The sequence below is a fragment of the Scardinius erythrophthalmus genome (assembly GCF_964197995.2).
Source record: "Scardinius erythrophthalmus genome assembly, chromosome: 21".
In the NCBI taxonomy this organism is placed as follows: Eukaryota; Metazoa; Chordata; class Actinopteri; order Cypriniformes; family Leuciscidae; genus Scardinius; species Scardinius erythrophthalmus.
The window spans coordinates 31,825,154-31,848,724 of NC_138241.1; the positions used below are offsets into that span (position 1 = coordinate 31,825,154).

Genomic DNA, 23,571 nt, shown 5'->3' on the forward strand with positions numbered 1-23,571 from the left:
GGACTTTCTGTTTTCTATATTACACTGACACGATGAGCAGAATAGTGACTGTGTGTTTAAAGTGGAATGATGGGAAATAAAGGTTAAGGTTATTTATAGAAAAGAGGATGGACAGAGTTTGTGAACAAATGAATCATCAAGTTTATAGTACTTTTCAAGGTCTCCAAAGCAGAGGAGTTATGCATTTTTAAAGGGGCTTAAGTAGAAGTCCTGATTGATGATGACTGTGTGAAATTTAGATTCCGTTTACAACAAATTACGGTAACACTTTATTTTACAGTGTCCTTATTCCAAGTTAAATGTAGTTACTGTATTAATAACTATACATTATGCATAGTTACATGCAATTAACCCTAAACCAAACCCTTTTCCTAACCCTAGAGTAAGTACATGTAGTTAATTACTATTACTCAGTACTTAAATGTGTAATTACACTGTAACACAGACATCTTAAAATAAAGTGAAACCCAAATTGCCTATGAATGGACTGACCAAATTCAGACACGTGAATTATTTCTGCCATTTTTTTTACTTACAAGAATTTCGCATCTTAATTTTCAGATATACAAAATATTTTATTTTGGAAGTTGTATTTAAAAACGTTTTTAATGGACTCGACTCTTTTGCGCCAAAGTGTTTCATATCTCACCTCATCCCACTTAGATGTTGGGAGGACAGTAACTGTTGATTATAATAACATGGATGGTTATAAAATTCTTCTAACTTGCTGGATTTACCCGTTTCGTGTCTCCAGATACATCCAGGTGTGTGGCAGAGAAGAAATACACAGAGCAGCAAGCTAAGAAACTCTTCCCACAGGTGTTCGTACCTGTCTGCAACCCTGACGGAACCTACAGTGAGGTAAGAGACAGACAGACAGACAGACAGACAGACAGACAGACAGACAGACAGACAGTTGGATGGATGGATGTACAGATGTATGACATTAATTGTTTATGGTTCAAGAAACCTTAAAAAAGTAGATAATGTAGGATTTTGTACCTTTAAAGATTTCACTGTCTTAGTTTTTCTGCCACTCTCTCTGTTTTTTTTTCTATTTTCTTCTGTGTTTGATTAACAGGTTCAGTGCCACAGCTACACTGGTTATTGCTGGTGTGTGACACCCAGTGGCAGACCCATCAGTGGCTCAGCAGTAGCCAATAAGAAACCCCAATGCCAAGGTACAATAAATTACCACTGCTGTTTTTTTTTTTTTTTACTTTATTCCAATGCATTCTTCAATCACGTTTTCTTTGTTTGCAAAAGAGATTTTCACAGCATCAATAATATTCCAAAGTGATTCCAAACAGTCTTAACCTTGATGACACGATCTTGATGTTTTGGCACATAAAAGTTAGGCAATATAAATCAAAAGACTAAGGCACCCAGAGCTCCTTACACAAGCTGTAAATGTGGTGTCTAAGCCAGTGAGGGCACTGAGCAATGCCAGAACAGAGCTAATCCTAATCTACATAAAAATTTCAGCATAACAATACCACATAACCAAAGCCACATGCAGTAAACTACCAAAGAACCATTGAACGCACAAAACTGAAACTCCATCACTGCAGGCCATGAGTTCCTGGATCATAACATTGTTGGCTTGGCTTTGTACAACAACCACAACTTCACTAGAAAAGGACCAATTAGATTTAATTGCACATGCAACAGCTTAATCAGTTAGGTCTGGGGGAGCATCACAAAACAAATGCGCGTTTGGCAAGCGAAGCGGCCGAGCTCAAACATTCTTGCTCTTTTACTCCAAGATAGTGTCATATGGCTTTTACCCCCTGCAGTCTCCATAACATTATCATGTTCCCCTGTGGAGCTTAAAAGATAATTAAAAACGTAAGTCACTTTTCAAAAAATAAAATCAACCATTCCTGGAACACTTGATCTGCGGCATATTTGAGCGTTCAAATTTCTAATCCAGTTAGAACGTACAAAATTCTAGGTGCAGATTTGCTCAGATGTTAGCGTGAGTAACCTGTGATTGTCCTGCTGATTTACAGGGTCCAAGAATGGTAAAGTAAATCCGAAGGATCCAGGAAAATCAGGTAAATAGCCTCAATGATTCTATGTGTGAACAATCTGTACTGGCAGCTACGTTTTAATGTGTGTGTGTGTGTGTGTCTGTACTGCGAGTTACGGCTTGCCATTCCAATATTTTGTGAATTGAGAGTGCTGAAGTTGCTTCAGGGCTGAAAGTAAATGGTCGTATGTTGGAGTCGTTAAACAGAGAGACGATGTAATAACAGCCTTTGCCTTTCACAGTCGTTAAAACGAAATCGAAGGGCTTCACGGTTTTGTCACAGTACCGCAGTGAACATTAACCACTTCACCTGGACGTCATTTCTCTTCTTTCCAGATGAAGACCTTTCTCATGCACTACTAACCCTCCTTTCACAAAGCAGAAGAGTCCACCTGATTTCTAGATAATCACCTTGTTTTTTTTTGGTCTTTCCCCCTCAGTTTTAAGAGGAATGTCCTTATCAGTTGAAACCCTCCCCAGACAGCAACATAGTGTCAAATGTGGGAGGAGCTTGAGTTTGTTGTCCAGCTCTATTTGTTTGAACCGCGAGAGGCGTCTACTCTCATCTAAGCTGACGCTACTCCTACATTCTACGTCATGCGTCGGATCAGAGGTCACTCTTCCGCCAGAACTAGATTTGCTTACAGCCGTTACCGGAAATCATTTTTGGGTGAACTAACCCTTTAACTGCTGATGCCAAACTATTGAAATCAATTACATTGATCAAAAACGTTATTTTGTTAATGTAGAGCATTCCAAATCAGTCACTCATAAGGTTCCATGATGGTTACGATGCTACTGCCTATATATTGTAACCATACACTATAAGGCAGCTTACTAAGTTTCGGAACAGATCCGTTGTCAGCGGTGCGGCCAGGTCAGTAGTGCACATAGCACGATGATGACCTGGTTTCGTGTCTTGGGTCATTTCCCGATCCCACGCCTTCTCCTTCTTCCCACCATTTCCTGTTGCTGCTGGGCCATTCTATGAAATAAAAGGCAAAAAGCCACAAAAACATAGAAATTCACTGATGTGTTGAGCTACACTGAAATTTTAGAGTCATATAAATAACAGGGTCGGATCTCATAATAATTTATCACTTCATCAGAGTGCTGACAGTGGCTGTTCCCCAAGTTCCCCAACTGTTTCCCAAGGATGCTAGTAGAGAAACACACACCAAAAGAGAGAAGGGGCAGTTTGTCTTCTGGCCTCTGATGAGTTAATGGTGACCCTACTGAGGTTAACCACACCTGCGGCTCTCAGCATTTAGGATTCCTGTGGCCAAAGCGTCTAACAGTCTTCCTTCATCCATGTCTGATAAGTTCACTCTGCTTGTGTGTTTGTGTGTTGGCATGTATTCTTGCATGCCTGTTGTTCAGATCGATAAAGTCTGAACTAAACAGAAACATGTTTTTTGTTGTCGTTGTTGTTGTTTTTTTACAGGGAATGGGGTTCATTTCTACATACAGGGTCCAACATTGATGGTTTGCCAGAAACAACTGATCATTAGCGTCCTTGTCTCCCACGCACGGTTCAAATCTGGCTCAGAGTGGGTCGCAAGTCTCCATCTCACAGTCAAAGGACACCAGTCACAAAAACATTATGACATATGAAGACCTCCGATGCAAAAGCCTCTAAAAGCCACCTCTGTCAAAAATGACTTGGTTGGAAAACTATACATAGGAGCCTGATAAAAAAGTTAATATTAACCAAAAACTTTAAACGGACTTAGAGGCTTTTGCATCTGAAGTCTTCATATACATAGTATCGGCCCAGATCCAGCCCACATCTGGTACGCGTTGAATCCACATACCAGATGTGACCCGGATCTGGGCTGACACTATGTTGCTGTCTGGGATGTGAGGATATATTGCCATAAAAGTTCTGAAGGGGAAAATACTTCCTAGATAAACTATTTTTCAAAGCATATTTCTTAAAAAGCCATTATGTTGATTATGTTGCAGGTCATTCTAAAGTTACTGGCAAACTTGTTTTTTACTCACATTTGGTGCTTGGAGTGTTCACTTTGGATGCGGTTTGCATTTATTTAACACCTTAGAGCATTTACAGAATTCTGTATTTGAACCACACTGCTTTTTGTCTTGATAAAGGTGTTTTATGGTGTCAAGCAAAGAGATTAAATGTTTGAACTGTGTTTTTCTTTCAGTGATTCAGTTATAACCACTAAACCTCCTTCAACCCTTTATCTTTCTTCTCTGTTTTATTATGTTTCTCCATCTCTCTAATCTGTCCTGGCCGGGCAATGTGCAAATGCTTCTTGGCTCATGTGATGTGACTGTCTAGCTGACACTCGTAATTGTAGTTTCCTTGCAAATCTTCTCCATTCTAAACGCAGATCCTTCAACGGTTTTCGCAGTGGAATCCCAGCCGTCCGCTGACGAGGAAGGTGAGTGTGCCATTTAGGTCAAGCGGTCACTACACTCTTAGAAAAAGGGTTGTGTCGGGCACTTCATATATAGAATCTTTTAGGGATACTTTTATGGATTTAGTTTTAATTAATTAATGTTGTTTTCATTTGTTTTTAATTTGAATGAAATTTTATGAATTAAACAGCTTATAAACTTATCAATAGATTTTTTTTTTAAATAAACATTAAAGTATTATGCAGTCATTTAAGACATTTACCTTTATATAGAACATTTTTGGCATAAAGCTTTCTTTAAAATTGAGCCAAGAACCCTATTGAGTGTAAGGTTTGGAACAGAATTAATGTTTTGTGCATCTGCGTGTGTGTTTTAGACATCATCGCTCAGTACCCTACACTCTGGACAGAACAGGTCCGCAGCAGACAAAACAAGACCAAACCACTATGTGAGTCACAGACACGTGAGTTTTTTATTTATATTACTGTTATTTTTTTAGGAGAATAGAAAGAGAAAGCAAAAGAGACATAGGCAGATTCTTATCTGTCAGTATTCTGAAACTCTGTTGCTATAGTGACACACACACACACACACACACACACACACACACACACACACACACACACACACACACACACACACACACACACACACGTGAAGATCTAGCTCAATGCGGCACTCAGCCATTGCCTGACATGTTGATCTAATGAAGGAATCAAGAGATGTCATTAAAACCCATCTGGGGAAAAAATGACGACATGAATTTAATAACAGATCTAATTCTGATGACATTATTACAGAGTTTGTGCATTTCTTGACAGACTCATTTGTGTGTGTGTCTGTGTGTGCGTGAATAGCTTGATTGTAAAGTTCTCTTGATTTACAATCAATAAAACGTCAGCGCAGTGCAGTGAACGCTGATGGTTTTCATTACGGCTGATTTGTTGAGGTCTAAAGGGTGATTATCACTATTCAGAGAAGCTCAGAATAGAACTGAAAGAAAGACAAAGAAAAGATGGGGGAAAAAAGCATTTTCTAAAACAATGTTCACATGAAACCAAAGACCTGAAAACACCACAGAGAAAGAGAGAGAGGATAACTATAAAAGGATGTGGGCGAGAGAATACAGTACCTTAGCAAATGCATAGCAATGCACTAAATACCATTCAGAACAGCTTTGCAAAACCGTAGCAACACCCAGGGTAACTAGGGCTGCACAATTTATGGAAATTTGACTTTTGCACAAAATATTCTCTCCCTCATTTCCTTTTAATCTTTCTTTTTTTTTACTCACATAATCTTGCTTGCATTAGATGAGGCGGCTCAAAGCGTTGCTGGAGAGCTGTGTTGTGGCACATGACATGATTGGTTCCTGATGCAGAGCAATCTCACTGAAAGGTTGTGCTCCATATGGATCATTCATGTGTTTCGGGCTGTCGTCTTGTGCGTGCATCTGAGCCTCATGGCTAAGCTCATGCTCAGGATTGAAAGAAAGCACTAAGATGCCACTGTTTTCCCAAAACTATGTTTTATGCAGCGATTCTCTGCCCAAGGTCTCTATCTTCATTCAAAGGCACTGCGAACACAGGCACAGAGACAACGTGTAAATATTTATGCTGGTCGCTGGAGCCCGGTGCAGTCCTAATGTCATAAACATTCCTGCAGGCCCTCTATAAAGCACAAGCTCTCACTTTCACTCTCTCTAACTTTACCCCCTCCAACATGCTGTCCATCCATCTCTCCATGGCTGTGTCTGAGGCATCACAATCCGGTCAGTGGTTGACTTCACAGGCAATGTTCTTGCATGCAGGCACCATCATATTATGTCAAATTAACTGAAACCAATTCAAATGAGCTTTAGAGATAACTATGTAAGGACACCTCGTGTGTACATTATTTTTGAATAATTCAATGGACCAGAGTCAATTATTCCGTTATACTAGGGTTACCGAGATGTTGTATTTCAAGACATGCGTCGGGTTTTTTGTGTATGTATCACTAATTACTTACGGATCTCATCCCTAGCCTCCATTGCTAATTCCAAAATGTCATTTTAGAGCTAGTAACGGAGGCTTGAGCTAGTTGATTAATGCAGTCATTCATGCAATTAGAGAGAGAGAGAGAGAGAGAGAGAGAGAGAGAGAGAGAGAGAGAGATTAAGCGTGTGTGAATTACCTGAGTCTGCATCTCTCAACAGTGTTCGGCAGCAGCAGCGCCTCTATTATTAGCGAAACTGTAAGTTTATCTGCTTTAAGAATAGCTCTGTTATTACCTTGCTGGTGAGAAATGTCATAGATTTTAGGTTGCTAATCTATTTTACTTCTAAAATCGTCAGAGCATCGCTGACAAGACATTTCATGTTTCCGTGTGTGCGTTTCAGTGGGAGAGAGAGAGAGAGAGAGTATGTGCTTTCCTTACATAATAAAAGGTCATTTTGTGGCAAAAAACATGGAACTAATTTGTCGTTTTTATCTTATTTTTTACTTTATTTATTTGCTTGGTCAGTGTCGTAGTGGGTTTTGGTTCTTTTGCTGTTTTAGGCTGTATGGACCTTTGAAATAACTTAAATTATTTGGCGAATTAGATATGGACATGTGGTCAAGACCTGCCTGGAACTACTTTAGCCGTTTGAACATTCGTCAACCAATCAGATTCAAGCAATCAACAGCCCCATATTAGAAGATTATTTAATGAATACAAATGCTTATTTATCAATGGAATCATACGTTGAAAGAAAAAAGACATTTATATATTTAATTAATTTGTTCAATTGCAAATTAAATTGAATACATTTAATAAAAAAAAAAAATTCTTATAACATCAGACAGCATTTGCATTCTTTTAACCAGTTGAATCACATGTACATGATAATGGGATATATTTAACAAATACAATTCTTATTTCTCAGTCTAAATGAAATCACAAGTTTAAAAAAGTTACAAATTTACATTCGTACATTAATTAGTTGCAATTTAATTAATTAGTTCTGATTCAATGTCAATTTAATTGAATTTAACTCATTTAAATGTATTAATTCTTTCAACATCAGACATCAATCACTGCAGTGCTCATTTCTTAGTATAAAGGAATTCCTAAGATTAAAATAAATCCCTTTTTTACATTTAATTCGTTTACATAAAACTGCCAATTAAATTTTATGAATTTAATTCAAATGTGATTAAATGTATCAATTAAATTTTAATTTATTATTCAATATTTTAACATCGGACAACGTTATTCTTTTATGCAGCCCAAACACACACAAACAGGATCATGGGATATCACAGGCAGTGATGGATGCATCTATGCTGCCTTCCAAAACAATCAATATTAAGACATCTTAGTAGACAATATATTAGTCAAACTCTGGATTTTTGTATCCCTAATTTAGATCGGAGCTTGTTCGTTCTGTTCCTCACAACCTGGGGTGCGTTTCCCGAAAGCATCGTTGGCCAACTATGGTCGCAAGTTCATCGCAATGTCCATTGAACTCTATTGGTAACGACGGAACTTGCGACCATAGTTGGCCAACGATGCTTTCGGGAAACGCACCCCTGTTCAAAAGACTTTGTATATTGTGCATTAGTCGTATGTGCGACTAATAATTCTTTTATGGAAATTGTAAGGTTTTTTTCTTTTTTATAAGCTTGACGGCTCCTGGTCACTGTCTACTTTCATTGTACAGCAACCCAGATGCTCGACCTCTCTTCACCACAGAGAACACTGACACTCACTCATATTGTGTCTCCTGCTGTATTTCACTTCTTTCTTCTGTCTCACTTTACCTCAGCGACCTCGTGTGATCAGGAGCATCTGTCGGCACAGGAAGAAGCAAGACAACATAAAAACGAAGCGGTTTTTGTACCTGACTGCGCTCACGGTGGCCTCTACAAACCCGTCCAGTGCCATCCCTCCACCGGGTACTGCTGGTGTGTCCTGGTGGACACTGGACGGCCCATACCTGGCACATCCACAAGGTAATGTACTTTGCTTATAAAAAAAACTTGTGTAGTGCAATTCTGTGGTTTTAGCTCATGATCCACTTTTTACAAAACATCAGGTGGAAATTTCTCCAAGTACAACTGCTAGGATGTTATTTCACCATGTCTCTTTAACATCAGCTTCAACAAAATGTTATTTTAAACACTTTAAAATACCTCTGGCGCCTCAAAGAAACAAATCCGTCCTTATTTAGTTGCCAAAATACAACTTAAGCAGTTTGTCTCTATTGAAAGGAAAAACCCACCACTTGGCTTTTAAAATGGTAAGTGCCAGTCGACTTGTTCTCTTACAGTACATCTAATATACACCCGGGGCAGGTCTCTTTATTTGACTTACTATGGGGTACAAAATTGAGCTTTGGAGTCTCTTAGGGGCCAATACTTGGCCCAATCTCATTCAGCCTCTTTTAACATTTCGAGAGCAACTTGATGAGAACAGTATCCATGAAGCTAAATATACCATCAGATCATTTCGATTAATCACTTATCTCCTAACAGGCTGGTTGCACAACCAGCTCAGATCTGATCAAGAAACCTGGCAGAATGACAAAACATTGTGAGTGTTTGTCGGGGTCAGTGACACCCGCTGTATTCAGGGGCACCTTTAATGAGTGTAATGGAGTGATGCTGTGGATTTCAGACCATCGCCAAATGTGGTATTGAGTTAACAAAGCCTCAGGCAGTGTGCCAGACAGCGCATTAGAGCACGCATGGAAGTGCTACCTTCACTTCACCCTCCTCTCTCTCTCTCTCTCTGTCTCTGTTCTCCGGGCAGGTCGCCTGGCAGTGATTGGAGCACATTTACTCTCCTCATGGAGCCATAGATGTTTTTTCTAGTCTTACACTTCTTACTTTTTGTCCACTTTTCTCTCATCCCATTCCTCTGTTTCCGGCATCTTGAGCTGACCTTCTAGTGATTGCATCCCAGTGCACTCATTAGATCTGTGAAAAGAGATATGTGTGTGTGTGTGTGTGTGTGTGTGTGAGAAGATAGATAGATAGATAGATAGATAGATAGATAGATAGATAGATAGATAGATAGATAGATAGATAGATAGATAGATAGATAGATAGATAGATAGATAGATAGATAGATAGATAGATAGATAGATAGATAGATAGATAGATAGATAGATAGATAGATAGACAGACAGACAGACAGACAGACAGACAGACAGACAGACAGACAGACAGACAGACAGACAGACAGACAGACAGACAGACAGATAGATAGATGGATGGATGGATGGATGGATGGATGGATGGATAGATAGATAGATAGATAGATAGATAGATAGATAGATAGATAGATAGATAGATAGATAGATAGATAGATAGATAGATAGATAGATAGATAGATAGATAGATAGACAAATAGATAGAAATGCTAAATAAAAAATCCACATTACTTCACGTTGACATCCTCATGGTAGTGTACAAAAAAAAATATCAAAATTTTCTCGACATTGGTGGAATATTTTTGCTGTTGGACTCGTCTCTGTGTAAACAATAATGCTTTGTATTTCACTTTTGTTTGTTTTTCCTTCTCTCTCTCTTGCTGTAGATTTGAACAACCCAAATGTGATGGAAACGCCAGAGCCCATCCAAACAAACCAAAGGACCATTACAGGAGCAGACATCTGCAGGGTGAGCTGAACTGTGCGCTTCTGAGCAGAGAGAGACATACTTCACAACTCAAAACTAGCAAGAGGACAACTTATAGAAACAAAGCTGCAAAAATGAAAAACGCTTTAAAAAAAAAAAAATTACCGAACAACTTTTCGAATAAAAGGACCTCAAGGAAATAAACAAATAAATGTAATTATTACACATTAGGTATTGTTTAATAGGTGCACTTACTGCACTACCAGCTGTTTGATTATAGATGTGTTTGATATACATTTTCATACTTATTCATAAAACACAAGGATGTCTGTATGTTTGTGTTTGTGTGTGAGCTCAAGTGTGCACAGGTATGTGTGTGACATCTAGAATCTAAAACCATCTCCTGGTTTCCCACGACCCTGCGGTCCGCATAGACGACAAGATGTTAACAGATCATCTCACTGACGAAAGGGGAGGTAGAAAAGATAGATTACAATAGATAGCACAAGCCTAGGAGGATGACAAGGAGGGATGAGTGTGGGGGAGTGGCTGTGACGAAGAACAGAGGGAAAAGCAGTGGAGGGCAAAGATAAAAAACAGCAAAAAGGAAACGAGGGAGTGACTTCCATTTCCAGCATGAATTAATTCGTTGAGTAGACTAGACTAGATTTCTGTATGGGGACTGTGTGGAAGTATCATGTTGTTGACAATATACAATACCAGTCAAAGGTTTGGTGTCTGTAAGAATTTTTTTTCTTTTCTTTTTTTTAAATTCATGCTTTTATTCAGCAATTACACAAATGTGGCAGTAAACACATTTATGTTACATATGCAGAAGAATTAAATTTCAAATAAATGCTTTTGAACTTTCTATTCATCTAATAATCCTAGTAGAAATGTTACACAAAAAAGAAGCACATTTGTGTTTTTAACATTGATAATTATAATTAATGTTTAATGAGCAGCAAATCAGCATATTAAAATGATTTCTGAAGGATCATGTGACACTGAAAACTGATGATGAAGCTTTGCATCATAGGAATAAATTATATTAATTTTATTTATTAAACATTTAAAATATTATTCTATTAAACATATTAACATAGAAATATACTCCATTAATACACAATAATACTCATTTTTGATCAAATAAATTCAGCCTTGATGAGCATCAGAGACAAAAACATTAACAATCTTACTGACTCCAAACTTTTGAACAGTAGGTTCAAATGAATAAACATCCAGAATATTAATTTAATGATTTTAAAGATTTGAACACCTCAAGCATCAGTGGAATATATTGAACAGTTTGATTCATTTTTGTGGTTCATTCGAATCAGCCCATTCCAGAGCAAATACATAAATGTTAAAAAACAAGTATATATTTATCGCTCAGGCCTATAACCACCCTTACAAAGATGTACTGTGGTACAATACTGTTGGAATAATACTCGTGCATATTAATATCTACCATGATACTGAATGATTGCTATTATAATGCGCCACAGGTATTTATTACTTCTAAGAATACCATGGACATAACGTGGTACTGTTTTGTTAGTGTAAGTACATGAGAAATGCTTTTGTGCTTTGTCTCAGTTCCAGATAACAGATTCTAGAGTAACCCTGGCCAGACTTTGACTAATAGGATTATCTTCATATTTTAATTAAGATTAAGTGGTGAAATAGGCTTTTGAAACAGTATGAGGTGTGGGAATGTGTGCGTGTTATTAATGTGTGCTATATTTATTTGGAATCGGACAACACCTCCCTTTGGGAATGTCTTCAAATGTAAAAGTTCATTTTTATTCTTAAATTATTATACTGAATTATGCAATGTCATCAGACAGAATGGAAGATTTTGGAGTGACACAAACCAACTAACACCACAAAACATCACAGAATTCATCAAATCCATTGCTAATACTCACTTATGTTTAGTGCTGTTGATGTCCCTCCAGTATGATGTCACTCCCTGGGTGATGATATCATCAAAGAGCTGGCTTTTGTTATTTAAAGGGATATTACAAAAACTACCAGGACGGATAGTCATAAATTGCTGAAAAACATAAGTTGCTTAGAGTAAAGCAAAAAAAGAAGAAACACATTTGCAATGTTTCCATCCTGCCTATTGTTATGCGAAGTTTGGAATAACGCATAAAAAAACACTGGATGTAAACGATAAGATGCACTTAAATTCAAGAATTTGCATAAAAAATGTATGCACTCAATAAGATGGATATTTTTTTTTTTCTGATAAGAAGACATAATCTAAGTTGGAAACACATTTACTGAATAAATCCCTTGATGCGCAACAAAAATCTTATGTGGCTTTGCCTCAACAGAGGATGTGATTGGATAACTGGATAATTAGATAAATGGATAATTTCATTGCACAGCATCTCAAATATTGGTTTGATTATTCTGAAATGAGCAAAGGTCTGTCATCAGAATGATTTAATATAATGACCTCAGAAGAGTCTCACACGATCCTCCACGCTCCCAAACACCAGGCATCCGAACGCAAGATAAAATGACGCCGTTTATTGAGTTTCGTCTGTGCGCTCTGAGATGTCTCTTGGACACATGGGATGGAAACGCTGCTTTATTCGCAAATATTTTATGCGATATTCCAGTTTTGTGCATAAGTTAAATTTGCAACTTTGGATAGACTAGGATAGTGGTGCAATTATTTCAATTGAACTCAAATGTTCAATTAATTTGAATTTAATTTAATATTGTATTGAATAATATTGTATGCCACTTATGAAGGCAATATGAATCTGTACTCCATAGTAGATATGACCCATCAGTATGTCTGAGATGCAGATGAATTGCTGGTCTGCTTTGAAATTGGGCGCTTTGGTAAACATTGTAATATCTCAGTATGTTAACAAACAATCCTCTGTTCCTCAGGTGTGTGTGTGTGGACGTTCAGGCTGCCAGCAGTGTGTGTACAGGTGCGGCTGTGTGAGCAGCTCTCTGGTCACGGCTGGTTAACTGTGGTGTAGAAGGGGGGCTGATGGGGGGGCCGGCGGCTGCTGGCAGCTAAACGTCCACAATCCACTGCCAATACCGCAATTCTCATGACTCTGTTGCAACTTGAGAGTTTTTATGTAAGATCCACAAGCTGCGGGATTCTGGGTAATGCTGAAATGTTGTAAAATGCAGGATCTGGATGGGTTTGCTCAGTGAATTCTCACTCTGCATTTTAATCAGGTGATATAGCTAAAAAGATCAAAATGAATGTCTGAAAGTATAGTTCTAGTGCTCTTATAATTGGAAGTGTCTTAAAGGGATATTCACCCAAAAATTTTAATTAGCCCATGATTTAATTACCCTCAAGTCATCTAGGTGTATATGACATTCTTCTCTCAGACGGATACAATCGGAGTTATATATAAAAAAATTACCTGGCTCTTCCAAGCTTTATAATGGCAGTGAATGGCCGTTTCTGTTTTGAAGTCCATCAAAGTGCATCCATCCATGATAAAAGTGCTCCACATGGCTGTGGGGGGTTAATAAAGGCCTTCTGAAGCGAAGCGATGCGTTCCTGTAAGAAAAATATCCATATTTAAAACTTTATCGACTAAAATAACTAGCTTCCGGCAGACGTCCTACGCAAGTCGACTTACACCAAAAGAGTACACATGATGCAGGATGTAGGAGTGACGTAAGTTTAGACGCCTCTTTCAGACCGTTTTAGACTTCTAATTCGTGACTGGTGTTTTGTTTTGCTCTTCGTCATTACGTTGTGCGTCAAGGTAGAGTGTTACTCCTCTGCTGTAAATCAATGCGTAAAAGCTTAGAAAAAGCACAAGGGGATAACACTGGTGTATTTTATGTTGTAGAATACATTGTGAAAATATCTTGAGCTTGTTTTCACTCCAAACCTTATTTCTAGCATTTAACCAAAAACCCATTCAAAAACCCATTGACTTCAGGTCGATGGAACCAGAAGTAATAAAATTCAAACTCATGTGAGGGTTTTGACCTACAAAAAATGTAATCCCTGAAGCAATCTATTGGACTACCTAGCAAATACAGGAATCATTTCAATATATTTGTCAAAATAATAGCTAGATTTTTTACCAAATTGTGCAGCTAGATTTTATAAAACACATTTTAGGCTGCATTTCCTCTCTTAATAAATTCTCAAAAGGTCAGAAATGTTTGTTATTGAGCGTCTAGACTACACTGGACTTTTTTTAAAAAAATTTTATTGAAAAGCGAGAAGAATGCAGTCCCTCGTATGAACAGGTGGGATGGATATTTTACTGTGTCTGGTCTCAGTGAGGAGCAGAAAGTCACGCAGATCTTCAGCACGACACTCACTCACAAACTCTCAGCATTCTGTGCTCATCTTGTAAACCTGTACACTTTTCTCCTCCTTTCTCTTGTGTGAGGACTGTTTTCCTGAACACACACACCTGTTCACAGGGACCTCTTACACCAGAGAATCTGTTGCCCCTGGGCCTGACCATAAACAGCCCAGCATGTGAAGACAAATGCACACACGCACTTACACACTTTCCCTTTCATTATTTGAACAGACAAATGGAAATGAGAAAAAAGGTTTAGTGTGTTAAACTCCCTTGGCTTTTCAACAGCCAACACTGATATCTAAAGCGCAGGTTGGCCAATAACTGTATATGTGCATAATACATAACACAAGCAACTGATATTAGATGGACACAAATTTGCTGAAATAATAATAAAGCTTATTGTACACCACATTTACTTAAAAAAGAAGGTAATTGCCATGAAAATAATGCCATAATCCAATAAAATCCCAAAAATAGGCTTCATTTTCAGTATGCAAAATATAATTTCTCCTTTTTGTGGTGAATTATGACCTGGACACGTTTCTGACTGGTTTGTGGGTTTCACCCAAACTTCCACAGACCACAGTTCCCACACACATCAGACTTTACCTGTGACCATAAACCTAAATCATCTGTTTGATTGGCAGCTGTCATCTTCTTCAGACAGGATAGGGGAGGTCGGATTTTTACGATAGGGCGGCGAAGAATCTCTCAAGCCGTAACATAGTTTATCTCCTACTCTCCACGATCTTTAAGTACAGTTGGTGTAAAAACAGTGAAATGTCTGTCAGCTTTACATCTTCCCAATGTTTATTGGGCCACCTATGGCGCCAGTACCCAAAATAGCCACTAGTAAGAGGAGCATAATATGCTAGCAGATCATATATGACCTGATATGCTAGCAGAACCATTTATCATCGATATCTCATCAATTCTGTTGATTTGGTGCTCAAGAATCATTTCTTAATATCAATGTTAAAACAGTTAAAACATTTTTGTGAAAACCATGATTGTTTAGGATTCTTTGAAGTTTAAAGTACAGAATTTATTTGAAATAGAAATCTTTTGTTGCATTATAAATGTCTTTACTGTCACTTTTAACCAATTTAATGAATCCTTGATAAGTAAGAGTAAAAAAAAGAATAATTAATGCTCGCAGAGTTATTGTGACAAAAAAACACATAGTTAAATAAATTAGGACCAGAGCAGCAGAGTTACATGAGGTAATTCAGTCACAACAGCTGTTTATGAGGTTTCATAGCTGTTTAATCTGATAACATGAAGGTAAAATGTTACATGAAAAAAAGCTTTGGTCTCTTTTAATCTTTTTCCCATGGGATTCTATAAAACAACAGCTTAATTTCACTAAAATCTGATGAGTAAAGAAAATTTCGGACAGTTTTGCCATCGAAAGTGAAGTACAATATAAAGGAATAGTCCATTCAAAATGGTAGGTGTAGTTCTATCATGACAACTCTCTGAACATTTTAACGTGGTAATGGGTTTAGTCTTGTTGGAATAGATGTGTTACACAGCTGCTGCTGCTGCAGAACAAGTACAGAGACTTGCTACTGGCAATATATACACAGACCTGCTGCTGTGAGCAAGTAAGACATGCTGCTGCACAACTAGCATGTATGAAATTACCCGTAGCAGATCTATACAGGTGGAGCTGGGGAAGGTGGAGGCTTTCAGAGAAAATCTGAGAGCACGCTGCAAACTGCAGTAAACATTGACCAACTATTTAAATGTTGAGCAGCAAGCTCATTGGCTACAGATGCAACAGGAACCAATCAGCTTGTGCCATGTAGTTAGCAATGTGATTGTCAGCAGGTTGCGTCTCACGGGTTCGCGTTTTTCAGAGTTTGCGCAGAAAGAACTTAAGAGTTTTCTGTTAAAACGGTGTCGTGTTAGCGGCCCCTAAGTTAATAACTAATGATCGTTGCGACGGAAGTGAATCAATCAAAACTAACTTTATTCAAGAGCTGCTATAAAGCCAAAACAATCTCTGTTACTTTATTTTCCTATTATCAATGTAAAGCCGCTTTGGAACAATCTACATTGTTAAAAGCGCTATATAAACGAAGATGACTTGAGTTGACCCATCAGCCTACGCCATCTAGAGTTTCATGATAGAACTTGGTATTTATTGCAAAGTTGTATGCAGTTATTTTAAAGCCCACGGCTCTTTTCGTAACTCTTGGGTCCCTCTTTTTCAGGATGTCCTGGGGAGAAGAAGACAGAATTCCTGACGAGCGTGTTGGACGCATTGTCCACTGACATGGTTCATGCAGTAACTGACCCGGCCTCTGCCGGCAGGTAAATGAGAAGCCATTGACAAATGAAGATATAATGGGCCAGGTCATAAAATTAACTGACCCTTCCTACTGTGTGGTGTAGGGCTGACTTCTAATAGTCGAGGATTCGACGATTCGATTCGGAGAGGTCTGATTCGACTATGAACCTCATAGTCGAATACATGGGCGTCAGTTTGGTTTGAAATGTGCTGGGGACTGAGACGCATTCGCATTTTCAGAAGGGCTGGGTACCATTTTTATTTTATTTTTTCGCTTTTGCGCAGGTCATGTTTTGAAAGACGATGTCCTGTAGCTTACTAATGTAAATAAATAAAAATGTATTCAAAAATCTGCTTCACATTTTCAGCAGGGCTGCGGAGCGGCTGTGAGTTGACTCCACGCGGTTCTCATGTGCGTTAAAAAGCTTTACGTGGTTTAATGTACCTAAACAATGATTACCAAATTCCCCTCTCATGTTGCTCCTCATAACCACTTAAAATGGTAAAAAAAATCGAACCCAGAGTCCAATTATTATGGACGTTATCTGATATTAAGCGTTTCTGCTTCACATTTTCAGCAGGGCTGCGGAGCGGCTGTGAGTTGACTCCACACGGTTCTCATGTGCGTTAAAAAGCTGACTCCACACGGTTCTCATGTGCGTTAAAAAGCTGACTCCACACGGTTCTCATGTGCGTTAAAAAGCTTTACGTTGTTTAATGTACCTAAACAACGATTACCAAATTTCCCTTTCATATTGCTCCTCATAACCACTGAAAATGGTCAAAAAATCGAACCCAGAATCCAATTATTATGGACGTTATCTGATATTAAGCGTTTCTGCTTCACATTTTCAGCAGGGCAGCGGAGCGGCTGTGAGTTGACTCCACGCGGTTCTCATGGGCGTGAAAAAGCTTTACGTGGTTTAATGTACCTAAACAACCATCACCAAATTTCTCTCTCATATTGCTCCTCATGTTTATGAAATGTTATGATATATGTGTGATATATATGTGTTTTTTAGCTCTTTTGTTTGAAATGGAAAAAATCTAGCTGCTATCTAAAAAAAAAAAAAAGAAAAAAAAAGGTTCGACTATCAGTCGACTACGGCAAAATCTAACGAATCAAATTCGACTATGAAAATCCTTAGTCGAAAACAGCCCTAGTGTGGTGTACAAATTTTTTCTTAGTTCATTAGCTGACTGACTGGAATAATTCCCAGCTAACAGGGAAGTTTCTCAGAACGTTCTGGCAAGGTTCTTTCAAAGTTATGAACAAATGTTCTTCCAGTTACATTAATAGAATGTTCGTTACATCAATGGAATGTTCGTTCAAAGTTATCTGGTCTTTTATCATTTTCTCAAAAAATTAACAGAAAAAAATTATTTATCCATCATTCACGGAACGTTTTTTTCTTCTGAAACTTTAACTTTGGATTTATGCCGAACGTTTATTTTAAACATTCAACATTAATGTTTCCATAATGTGTGCAAAATGATAAAATGGAATGTTCCCTTAATGTTCGCATAACCAAGAAAAACTTTTTAAAAACATTTGAAAAAATGTATGTTTTGAATATTCTGAGAACGTTTAGAAATAATGTTTACCTAATGGGAAGATTAGCAAAATATTGTTAGAACATATTTTTGTTAGCTGGGTTGAGTACTTAGAGTAAATAGAGTACTTCACTATGGAAAGATATTTTAATATACTGCCAGTTTGGTAGTGTTTGATAAAAGTTTGAAACACTTTCACAGACATTTAACCAGAAAACTATGAGCATTTAAACATGTTCTGTGTTTTCTCAATTTTTTTAACATTTTTTTTCTTCATTCAGAATGGTGGAGCCAGACCCCAGTCATACTCTGGAAGAGCGAGTTGTTCACTGGTATTTCAGTCAGCTTGATAAGAATTCCAGCGGTGATATCGGAAAGAAAGAAATCAAACCATTCAAGCGTTTGCTGCGTAAGAAATCCAAACCCAAGAAGTGTGTGAAGAAGTTTGTGGAGTACTGCGACATCAGCAACGATAAGGCCCTGTCTCTACAGGAACTGATGGGCTGTCTGGGTGTCACTAAGGAAGAGGGTGAGTCTCACTGTTTCCTCATGGATGACCCAGATGTACGGCCATCTCGAGTTTGCACTGCATCAGAGAACGCTGTGAATACTTTGATTTCAAATGGTTTGCACAAAAAGTTGTATGCACTTTTGAATGCAATTTAAATGCTCCATTCACTACTGTTTAAAAGTTAGAGTTAAGTTTAAAGGTTTTGCAAGTCTTTTGCTCACCAAGCTTGCATTTATTTGATCAAAATACAGTAAAAGCAGGAATATTGTGAAATAGCACTACAACTATAGACTGTTTTCTATTTGAATATATTTTAGAGGTACACTGTAAATTTTGGGAAGAACACTGTTTTGGTTGTGCTTGGGCTCTGCGCATGAATATGACCCTTCACAATAGATCATGCTTTACCGTTAACTCTTTAAGAGAGCTACATGTCAATTTATCTGTTCAATAAAATACCTTATTCACCTGTTGTGTATAAAACGTCATCATCTCCACGTTGCTTTTACAACATTTCAAACCCCTCAGTTCTCACCATCTCCAAAAAGCCAATGTTGATTCTGGTTTTATTACGAGCTCTTGTTCTCTTTTTGCCAGCAGACTCTCCTCTGTTCAGCGTTTTTTAAAACAGGTGATTTCACGGAGGTTTGAGATTTAGCTGCTTCATGTCAACCTTTCTCGCTTATTGTGACAACTAACCTATGCCACTCCAATAAACGCGTCAAAGTAGCCGGAGCAACTTTTCTCTATTTATGGATATGACGAGACATGTACAGATGAGTGACGTACATTATTTCCCGCGAAAACTATCCTGTATGAAATATAAACACTTAGAAAAGACTCACCATAGTAAATCAAGGTAAGATAAAAACACGGTTTGGAAGAAGGATGGATAATGTATTGACTTGTTATTTAAATTTTGTTAATTTTGAACAAAAAAAAGTTACATAGTGTACCTTTAATCCTGTGATGCAAAGCTGTGTCACATGATCCTACAGAAATCATTCAAATATGCTGATTTATTTTTCTATTTCTTATTATTATATTTCTTATTATTATTAACCATTTCTTATTATTATCAATGTTGAAATCAGGTGCTTTATATTTTTCTGGAGTTGAAATATAAATATTTAGTAACATTATGAATGTCTTTACTGTAACTTTTGATCAATTTAAAGCATCCCTCCTGAATAAAAAGGATTCATTTCTTTAAATATACATATATATATTCCAAAGTTATTCTAACGCGTTCTAACTGTTTTCTGATTGGACTCGGGAGACTGACAGTGCGCTCTATGAGCTGTAAGAGATTGTTCGAAGACTGTGTGGTCGTTTTAATTGACAATGACTGTTTGCGTTTGTTTAATAACTTTCTCAGAAACAACCCGTATTGCTGTCATGTAATGGGGAACAGGCTTGTAAAATGTTCTCATTGCTTTTTCCTCAGGGGCAAAAACAGGTGAAGGCACAACATCTAGTAAACTGGTGAGTTAATGTAGGTGGCTGTTAACATTCACAACATGCATTCCAATGTTCTCTCCCACCTTTTTTTTTTTTTTTTTTTTACCAAGCAGTAGATTAAAACCAATTGCCAAAATACAAATGGGAAATTGCATTTATAAATGTTGACAACAGCTTTAAAATGGCATTTTCCTCATCCTCTGACTTTAATTTTCACATTTGCCTATATTTGCAGAACCTGTCAAAGAAACAAGGCTAAAGTGGCCGCCGCGATTGTTCCCGCTCCCGGCCCAAAACGACAACGGAAACCATAGTCTTTGCACTTTGTACTTTAAACAATGTAAATTCACTTTGTAGAAAAAAATAAGGTATTTAAACAGACTGCTGAATATGTGAATGATTTAGTTAGCATTTTTATGTCCTTACAAAAACAACAAAAAAGAATAATAATAATTTAACACATACAATGTATGTGTCCTTTGTGAATCTAAAATGAGTATACTTTTCTAAGTTGTACAAGTATTACATGTTGCATTTGTCAAGGCCATCTTTTTTTGTTATGTATTTTCTTTGTCTTTTCTTTGACTAATTTCTGGATTTTTTGTAATGCATCTAAACAGATTTTTTTTTAGAAGTCTTAACATTTTTTTAAAGAAGTTTTTTTTTACCAAATCCCAACTACTGCCTGCAGATCATAGTCCTGTACCACACATGGAATGGGAGACAGATAATTTTGTTGAAAGTGCTTCATGATGATTAGAAATAAAGAAGTCTTTTATAATATTTTGTTTTTTTGTTAATGTAAGAGTGTGTAAGTGTACATTTCTCCACAATCATTAAATCCACATGCATGAGCTGTGAAAAAAACTACCTTCATTCTAAGTTGATATCTTAAATGACATCTGACAACTAAATTGAGATGCACATGTAAATGCACCATTATTCTGTTTTTTCCAACATTGTCTACTAGAGCTCCATATTTCCATCAGTGACCTCAAACTGACCTCATTCCCTTTCCTCCGGGTGTAATTTATGATAAGCAGATCTGGTGCTGGATCTGTGAGATTAGAAGGCGCTCTCTCTGGTTTTAACACTGCGGGGAACATAAAGAAGGGGATCAGTTATTGACACTTCAAAGATGCCAAATTCAGGATTTTAAAAAGCCCTACAGTATACTACCCCAATCCTCCATCATATAAGTGCTTCCCACTGCTGCAAAAGAGATGGTGTAAGAGACTGAACATAAAGACAGGGATTTTAAGATTCTCTCCCATATTAATATACATATTAAAACAAACAATTAAAAAAATTTATTGATTAATTCATCCATCCGTTTTATATGGTAGTTGGGTGAAAAAAACATAGGGAGATTTTAATAAATAAATAAATAAATAAATAAATAAATAAATAAATAAATAAATAAATAAATAAATGTCTTATGCACGTTAAGCTGAATCCACAATCGCTTCTCAAGAAATTCCTATATTGCATATTGCTCTAAAGCAATGATCAACATGAAGTATGTCAAGTATGACAATACTCCAACACTAACTGTATATGGTGTATTTTCTGCGTATCTGCTTTCGTGTTTCTCGTATTTCGGCAGTAGTAAGATCTGAGCCTTTATGTGTGTGTGTGTTTGTGTGTGTGTGTGTGTGTGTGTGTGTGTGTGTGTGTGTGTGTGAGTGAGATTGTGTCGACAATGTGTTTCTTATTAATCCAGCACCTGTGCTTGACTCTACATGCCCATCCTGCAGTCAATACTCAGTTAATCTTCCAACAACAAACTAAACAGTGTTAACAATTCTACAGCTGGCATAAAAAATATACTTTCCTGTTAGAATCTATCTATCTATCTATCTATCTATCTATCTATCTATCTATCTATCTATCTATCTATCTATCTATCTATCTATCTATCTATCTATCTATCTATCTATCTATCTATCTATCTATCTATCTATCTATCTATCTATCTATCTATCTATCTATCTATCTATCTATCTATCTATCTATCTATCTATCTATCTGTCTATCTGTCTGTCTGTCTGTCTGTCTGTCTGTCTGTCTATCTATCTATTAGGGGTGTAACAATATATCATGTCACAATATATCTCAATACAAAAATGCAACAAAATGTATCGTGGATAGTGACAATCTGTATTGTGTATAGTTCACCCAAAATAAAAATGACTGTGTGTGAAAAAATTCAAGTTTACAGAATTTTAGTGTCAGTACTACATTAAACTGCTATATATAATGTTGAATATAATTTATAATAATGTAATGGGGGAATATTTGTGGGTCACTGATAATGCCAAATATCTTACGTTACCAGTAAAAAGTGGCCTACATTATTTTAAATATATCTAGCATTCAAGCATATTCGTCTAAAATAATACTGTATTTTTATCTTCAGTATCATCAATATTTTTATTCTAGTGTCACCATTGTCCTATGCATTGGGTTACCAGCACCAAGTCCAAGCCTATTCATTTACACCCACAATGTAATATCAAATTTAGCATTTTAATCAACAGTGTATTTTTTGTTAACCTTTTACCATGTCTTGGAGTTTCGCAATAATATTGTATCGTGAGTTTAGTATCATGATAAGTACTGAATCGTGACATGAGGGTATCGTTACACCCCAACTATCTATCCATCTATCATCCATCCATCCATCCTGTTTCTGTTTGATGCAGCAGTTCAGTGTGTTAGTATCTGAGATGAAGGTAGTCTCTCTCTCTCCCTGTGTGTGTGTGTGTGTGTGTGTGTGTGTGTGTGTGTGTGTGTGTGTGTGTGTGTGTGTGTGTGTGTTTGTGTGTGTGTTATCAGGTTTGAGGTCAGGTGACCCCTCCAAGCACACCTGTGGCTGTTTTTAAGGCCGGCCTTTTGTTGTGACATACCGGACAAATGCTGTAGCGTCTCAGTCAACATAACCAGCATCCCTCAGAGGCATTGGCATGACTCTCTCCAACACAGATCAGGTTGCTGTCAGGTGTGTCACCCACTCCATTCTCTCTGTCTTATAGTTCCTGGGTCATTCTGTGGTGAGTTGCAAACCACGTCTGAACAATTCCACGTTCTAGAAGGAAAAATAAATATCAACATAATATAAATCACTATTAATATTGATGATCTTTAATTAGTAGAAAATAAAACATATAGGAAAATATACTTTAAATATAATACCACAAAATAATCACATACAAGTAAAGAAATTGTTAAACCAAAATGAAAAATTTGTCATCATTTACATAATATTTTTTGGCAATCTCATATGATTTTATTTTTACTGTGAAACACAAAATGATATGTTAGGCAGAATATCCAACCTGTTTGTTCATGGAAAGTGGAAGGGGATTTATTTAGGAAATGTCTAAAGAAAAAAAGACAAA

General features: G+C 37.2%; 1 protein-coding gene across 2 annotated transcripts in view; it reads left to right on the forward strand.

Annotated features, from left to right (window-relative positions):
- The window catches only part of smoc2 (SPARC related modular calcium binding 2), a 35,425-nt gene extending 14,395 nt beyond the window's left edge, over nt 1–21,030 (forward strand). The window contains exons 3-13 of one of the 2 annotated variants that reach the window (XM_081350721.1): nt 755–861; nt 1,082–1,181; nt 2,013–2,057; nt 4,390–4,440; nt 4,794–4,865; nt 8,208–8,394; nt 9,983–10,065; nt 16,568–16,667; nt 18,480–18,727; nt 20,157–20,194; nt 20,406–21,030. In XM_081350721.1, coding sequence (XP_081206847.1) covers nt 755–861; nt 1,082–1,181; nt 2,013–2,057; nt 4,390–4,440; nt 4,794–4,865; nt 8,208–8,394; nt 9,983–10,065; nt 16,568–16,667; nt 18,480–18,727; nt 20,157–20,194; nt 20,406–20,429 — 1,055 coding nt within the window. In that variant the 3' untranslated portion in view covers nt 20,430–21,030. Of the gene's footprint in view, nt 1–754; nt 862–1,081; nt 1,182–2,012; nt 2,058–4,389; nt 4,441–4,793; nt 4,881–8,207; nt 8,395–9,982; nt 10,066–16,567; nt 16,668–18,479; nt 18,728–20,156; nt 20,195–20,405 lie in introns of both variants that reach the window. The other variant, XM_081350722.1, reaches the window with a different exon arrangement.
- The last annotated feature ends 2,541 nt before the right edge of the window (nt 21,031–23,571 follow it).